Source organism: Rhinichthys klamathensis, unplaced genomic scaffold (assembly GCF_029890125.1).
Source record: "Rhinichthys klamathensis goyatoka isolate OS25496 unplaced genomic scaffold, OSU_Roscu_1.1 h1tg000046l_1, whole genome shotgun sequence".
Lineage (NCBI taxonomy): Eukaryota > Metazoa > Chordata > Actinopteri > Cypriniformes > Leuciscidae > Rhinichthys > Rhinichthys klamathensis.
This window is the reverse complement of record NW_026606593.1, coordinates 2396545-2404060: the sequence shown is the minus strand read 5'-3', so window position 1 is coordinate 2404060 and position 7516 is coordinate 2396545. Positions and strand designations below refer to the sequence as shown.

At 38.0% G+C, this 7516-nt stretch overlaps 1 protein-coding gene across 1 annotated transcript; it reads left to right on the top strand.

Annotated features, from left to right (window-relative positions):
* The first annotated feature begins 232 nt into the window (after positions 1 to 232).
* On the top strand, positions 233 to 5907 carry rom1a (retinal outer segment membrane protein 1a). Its single transcript, XM_056247353.1, has 4 exons — positions 233 to 414; positions 1937 to 2367; positions 3721 to 3967; positions 5376 to 5907. The coding sequence occupies exons 1-4, from the start codon at positions 265 to 267 to the stop codon at positions 5592 to 5594; spliced, it is 1047 nt and encodes a 348-aa protein (XP_056103328.1). The 5' UTR covers positions 233 to 264; the 3' UTR covers positions 5595 to 5907.
* Positions 5908 to 7516: the final 1609 nt, after the last annotated feature.

Below are 7516 nucleotides of genomic sequence, written 5' to 3'. Positions count from 1 at the left end.
CGGATTAAGTGACACCGACATACAGAATAGCGGCTGCGTTGTTTGGATGAAATTGAATTGATCTTATATTCTAACAAACGAAGTCTAACGGATTGCACAGATTTCTTTTTTCTTTTTCTTTCCCGCAAAATTTGAACCTCCAGCAGTTCCAACCTAACTCTCAGAAGAGATCACATTTTGACAACGTTTGAACAGTTTTGTATTTTTTCACACACTTCTAGTCTTCCCTTTTTTCTCAAGTTTACATCATAATACTCTTTCACAATGGTTGTGGGTAAGATGAAGTTCACTTTTCAGAAAAGGGTGAAGTTGGCCCAGGGTTTGTGGCTGCTCTCATGGATTTCAACTCTGGGTGGAGCGGTTACCTTCACTTTAGGATGCTTCCTAAAGACTGAGCTTCGAAGGAGGGGAGAGGTATCCTTAGTTTTAACCCTCATATTTTTCATCTGCTTGATGTTTTTTGCTAATAATTCCATGTGTTATGCAATAATTCGTTTTGAGCTTTAAAATTGCCATTGACACATTCAGTGTTAGCAACAGTGTGAGTAACCTTTTGTGCAAAGGTGTTTTTTCTATATATATATATTTTAGTAGTGGCCTTGATTTAGTTTATGGAAGTTTATAGAATCTCTATTGTAAATTGACAAATATCTTAATAATGACTAAATAACTATGTTAAGGGCTCAAACGATTCAGAAATATCTGGCATGGATTAACCCAAGTGAATATAAATATTATCTAAGCCGGTCATAATTGGCTTAAGGAACTGTCCTTTGCAAATGAGCTCTTCAACCGTCTAGATGGGTCATAATCAACCAGCTGATAAAGAGTGAAGAGGGCCATGCATGTCTAGTTACTCACACCAATATTTGTATTGACACACCCACCAAATGAGAATGATTATACTATGTGTAATAGAAAGGAAATTCTGATTTAATTTTTTTTTTCTTTAAAGTAAGCAAGGAAAAATCCTTTGATGAAGCTTAGGGAGTTACTAATTGGTTTACAACAGTCCCAATGGATTATCAAATTCACTCGAATCTCTCTGTAAACATAATGGAAAACAAAGCCACAACTCAGTGCTTTTAACGTATCAACCAAAAGCTTTCTCTTATTAAAAAAAATTATTGAACATACTTTGTTTATTCTACACTGATTTATATATCTACTCTAATAAAACATTGCTCACTCTCCAAAGATTGTTTAAAGGGACAGTTAACTCAAAAATGAAAGTTATGTAATTAATTATTCACTCTCATGTCGTTCCAAACCCGTAAGACTTTCGTTCATCTTCGGAAAAACACATTTTTTGATTAAAGCTGAGAGCTTTCTGTCCCTCCATTGACAGATACACAACTACCACTTTGATGCTTCAAAAAGTTTATAAAGAGATCGTAAAACTAATCCATGTGAACTGAGCGGTCCAAATTTTCTGAAGAGACTCGATCGCTTTATATGATGAACAGATTTAATTTAGGCTTTTATTCACATTTAAACATTGATCAGCGAACATGGAAGCTCAACCGAACAGGCTTGACGCGCGAGAACAAACCTCATTGGTTCTTGTGGAAGATCAAACGTGTTGCGTTTCTATCTGTTCATCATATAAAGCGATCGAGTCTCTTCAGAAAATTTGGACTAAACCGCTCAATTCATATGGATTAGTTTTACGATCTCTTTATGAACTTTTTGAAGGTAGTTGCGTATCTGTCAATGGAGGGACAGAAAGCTCTCAGATTTCATCAAAAAGCTCTTCATTTGTGTTCTGAAGATGAACGACAGTCTTACGGGTTTGGAACGACATGAGGATGAGTAATTAATGACAGAACTTTGATTTTTGATTGAGCTAACCATTGAAGCAAACTCAATGTACACAGTGAGCGCAATACAATCTGAGCTCAAAATGGACTGACATCAACATCCTCCTGTCCTTTAGGTAATGGACAACACAGACATCCACTGTGTGCCCAACACCTTGTTGATTGTGGGTCTGGCTTCAATGGGCATCAATTATTTTGCCAGTCGAATCTGCCAGGACGCCCTAGATCCGGGTCGTTTCCCACAATGGAAGACCTTCCTGAAGCCCTTCTATGGATGCTCGATGTTCTTCACCACCCTCATGCTGTTTTCAGTCATCTTGAGTTACGCCATGATGGGAAACCTAGAGTCCTCGCTGAAAATCGGCTTGAAGAACGGCATTCGCTTCTACAAGGACACCGATACCCCTGGCCGCTGCTACCAGAAGCAGACCATTGATCGCCTTCAGATGGAGTTCCAGTGCTGTGGAAACAGCGACTACAGGGATTGGTTTGAGGTGCAGTGGATCAGCAACCGTTACCTGGATTTCAGCTCTAAGGAAGTTAAGGAGTGAGTCAAAGGAAATGTCAATTAAAAGTGTTAAAGGATACAACAGTTCATCCAAGAATGAAAATTCTGACATCATTTACACACCTTCATGTCCAGTTCTGTATGTCATTCTGCAGAACACAAAAGAACATATTTTGAAGAATGTTTCAACTGTTTTTGTCCATACAATGATTTTGGGGTCCAAAACAACAGTGCACCCCATTGATTTTCATTGTATGGGAATTATCCAAGAATCTTCCTTTGTGTTCCACAGAATAAATAATTGCATACAGGTTTAGTATGCATACTAAAGTTCCATGACATGGAGGTAGGCAAATGATGACAGAATATTCATTTTTGGATAAACTATCCCTTTATTTGGTAATTGAGTAAATGGTATTGGGCATTTTTGGGTAAACTATCTCTGCGCTTACTCTTCTTAGGACACCTATGTGAACTTGAGGAGGACTTCAGACTTTATACTGACCTTGCACAAAAATCACTTTGAGACCAAAATGGCTTAGAAATTTGAAATTAGTTCTGAAAAATTGGCAGCACTTTATTTTACAGTCCCGTTCCCCATTTTACAATAACTGGATGATAACTAGGTACTAACCCTGAACCTACCCCTAAACCTAACCTTAATCCTAACCCATGTAGTTACCTTAGGGCCTGTTTACTCCTGGTCACTTCATGTGCTTTCTCTGATCAGATAGCTATACCCTCCGAAACGCATTCGAGACGGATTTAAATCCAATCACTAAAAGCACTTCAGGAGGTGATCTGAGACGCATTCTGGACGAAACTGGTCAAGTCTAAATGCATCTGGTTGTTGATGCAACCACATATGTAAATTTTACTCCTCCCAACAATGCTTAAAAAAAACCGTGTGAGAGCGTGTTATTATAGGCTATATGTCATGTTATAGCCATGCTATCAAGACAAAGGTGCAAACGTTGACTCAGACATTCATGTGTCTGTTAATAAATGTACAGTCACATTAGTGAAATTTGTCAGCAAAAAGGTCCATTGTTTATCGTCAATAGTGTAGCGATGTAGCTCACACAAAAGTCACTTTCAAACCAAGCAGCTTTCTATTGGTCAATGTGGTCCATGTGACCAAACTGAACTTCAAAATCTGTGTGGGAGATTCCCAATTGCATGTATTACTATTATTGAAATGACCGCATTTCGCAAATGAAAATGTTAAATATAACTGCACTGTATAAATGCACAAAGGTACAATTAAATAAAAAGCATAAAGTACAAGTGAGGAAAATTTCAATTTTTAGAACTATCTCATATGACCTGCCATGACAGTTTGCAATCATTCAATGCTCTTTTCTTCCATTTTCTTCATCTTCAATCCTCTAGCCGCATTAAGAGCAATGTGGATGGCCGTTACTTGGTTGACGGCGTGCCCTTCAGTTGCTGTAACCCTAGTTCTCCCAGACCCTGTATCCAATACAAAATCACCAACAACTCTGCCCACTACAACTACGAGCATGAGACCGAAGAACTCAACCTCTTCATTCATGGTTGCAGAGAAGCCCTGGTCAACTATTACATGGGTCTGATGAACACCATTGGAGCTGCGGTTCTCTCTGTCTTTATGATTCAGGTACATTGTCACAGGTTTGCTTGTACGCAATGGACCTTAATCAGGGTAGACACCATATTTATTCAAACATAAATTAAAATGAGAGGGATTAGTCTCACGTAGCCAGACCTTCAGTTTGATGGCAGAAGGTCTGGAGCTTTCATTGGCCAAGGACCAACCAGGAGGCCGTCTGACTGACATGTAAAGCAACCAATCACAGTTCGTTTTGTTCAGGGCCATATTTAGGTCGTGAAGATGTAAAGTCGATGTCCCAACAATAACAGACCGCCATGTAAAACTCTTGGAAGTATGCCGTCAACTTAGTTGATTTTGGTTAGCGCTCATTGTCATTGAGTTGAAAACACGACAGCTTTCTTCCTCCATGAGGGGGTTTGGCATCACAAAGGGTGGAACGTTAAAGAACACTAGACATATGTCTCCCGGAAATACTGTAGAATTCAACCTGTAGAGTTTCAAATGATGACTTCGAAACTCCTGAAGTGTTTCCAATTTTGTGTGCCATATGCATCAGACGCCCAGCCAACAGTGCGTGGGCATGACATCTAAGGCTAAGACTAGAGAGGGATAGACATACCAATGAATTCAATGGATTGTAGTGTTGTGTACGGTAGAATAGGAAATATTTAATCTTTCCAACAAATTTCCAAGATACGAAAAAAAAAACCTCATATATATATAGCATGAGTTTTGAAAATCAAACCTTCAACCACCTTTTTAGACAATATACAGCACTGAATGGACATTGAACAGATCACCACTTTGTTTTCATTCGCATTAAAAATCAAATATGCTGTCTACCCTAACTAATATCAGTTGGTTTGTGGACAACAAGGTTTAGCCAATTTCATTTTCCAGTTTAGTTTACTTAAATCTCTTTTTAAACTACCCCTATGCTACAAAAGCTAAATTGGGCAACACTTTACAATAAGGTTCTGTTTGTAATTTTGTTTTTTACTACACTAGTTAACACGAACCAACAATGAAAAAGTTCTAAAGCATTTGTTAATCTTAGTTAATGTTGTCAATTATTAATGCATTATTAAAATGGTATCTGTTGATATTATTTAATCTAACTGAGATGAACAATGAACAGCAGTATTTTTTATTAACTAATGGGTCCTTTTTGTAAAGTGTTACCATAAATTCATACATCACCTCAGTTGATATGAATAAGTTCTGTCTTACAGTAACTGAAATGCATTTGTGATAACTAGGCTACCAAGTGTGGCAGAAAAGGGTAAATTTCAGTACATACACTTAGTATATATAATTTCACAAATAAACACCCAGAAATTCCTGTTAATAAATATCTTTTTAAGTTAATATTTTATAACCTTTATCTTGATTTCTACTATACCTGTACTAACCACCCATTTCATTTTCCATATCAATGGCATCTCGTCTACAGAGCTCAGTGTTGGCCAGTGTGCGCCTCCTGCATACGTCTATGGAGGCCGTTGCTGGACAGGAGAATGTGGAGATCGAAACCGAGGGCTACCTGCTTGAGAAAGGAGTGAAGGAGACCATCATGGAGTATTTGGATCCTTTGCTGAAGCTCCTGTTGCTGAACCAGGTAAACCCTCCTGAAGACCAAGCCGAAGCAGGGGCGTCTGGAGCGACCAGCTAAAGAGTCGGATTCATCTGACCACTGAAATCTGTCCAGCTGGAGGCTGAGAGTGCTAATCAATCAATTAATTCATGTTTTGGTATTTTTATATACATACATATATCCGTTTTATTGACCTAAACACACATCTCAAAGAGTTGTATACTTCATTGATACTCTAAAATGGTTGCTTCTGAAATAAATGAACAGCATCATAATTTCACCCAATTTGGTGAGAAGTCTTTTGAATGATGAATGATTACACTGCCAATTCTGCAGCACTCTAATGTTTTATTACCTTGGGGTGAGTAAACGTCTGTTCATTCCTGTCAGGAGAAATGACTAGCAATGTGCTTAAATTTCCACCATGAATGGTTGAATATTTAAGAGTGACTGAGCAGTTGTCTTAACTGAACGTTATATTATATATTCTTTTCCCATTTACAAATTCATACACCTAAAAGAGGCTGATTCAGTAATATACTACTGCTACCATATGAATGTTTGTAAAATATTGTAAACTGGAATAACCGAAACGTGCAAAACAATGCCCTTGTGACTTGTAACTGTAGTGTTATTCGATATTACTTTTAAATATTTTTAAATATACTAAATTGCAACTTGTATATCTAAATACATGACATACACATTTCAATAGAAATGACATTAAAGCATATTTTAGTTTACCATTCGACATCACACTTTCAAAAACAACAAAGCAATTATGAAATTAAAGATGTAAGTCCTACTTAAATGGGTGAAAAAGCACTCTTAAGTTTAACTACTCACATTTAACAAATTTAAACTAAATACATTTGTATTTAATTGTGTATAACATGAAATGAAATATCTGAAAACATTAATTCAACTTGCACTTGATTATATTATTTCATTTATAGTACTCCTTTTAAATATATGCTAAAAGTACTTCTTTTTCACAAGGGTATAAGCTCCTTCTAACAATAGTAGTTACACTGTGCTACCAATTCGTCCGAATTTGACGAGTGATTAAAAGATGGCTAATTCGTAACAATTCGTACGACCTCACTCGTACGAATTAGTACGATTTTTGCTAAAACGTACATATTTGACGAGTTGCCCAATTCGTATGAATTCGTACGAATGACCTACCCCTGACCCCGCCCCTAAACCTACCCATCACGTGGGTTTAGACAAATCGTACGAGTGAGGTCGTACGAATTCGTACGAATTAGCCATCTTTTAATCACTCGTCAAATTCGGACGAATTGGTCGTGAGATAGCGTTGGTGCTACCCATGACACGATAAAGCTTTCTCTCTTAAAACAAATTTTGTTCTAACCAGCCAACAACCTTGAAAAACGATAGAACACATTGATATAGGTTTCTATTTATTTGGCTTCACACTGGGTAGCCCCGCCCACAGTGAAATCTCACTGGCCTAAAATCTCGAGAGGCGCTCACTGCAAAGCCAATGGGTGGAGCTTGAAGTCCAGCTGGACGTAAGGGGTGGAGCTAGACAGTCCAACCACACCCTTAACCAGCTGGAGGTCAAGCTCCACCCATTACGTCCAGAGGGGAGGAGCTAACATCATTTGGCACTGCAGTGAGGACCACTTAGAAATCTCCGCATTGCTGATTAAGGGGCCGTTTACACAACACCATGTTCAACTACAAATGGGAAACTTTTTATGCGTTTTGAACGTTTATTTACACGACAATGGCGTTTTGGTGGCCTGGAAACGCAAACCTTTGAAAACAGGATTCAAAGTGCAAGTTTTGACAACGATACTGTTCGGTTTTCTTTCTAAACTACAAATATGCGAATTTGTGAAAACACTGACGTCATGCTCATGCGTTTTACGTGTTCAGTCTACAAAGTGAGAACTACTGGCCTAGCAGCAGAATACAGCGTTTTTAATCTTTTTTCGCAGATCCGTGTGAACGGGATTGTTTTGACATCT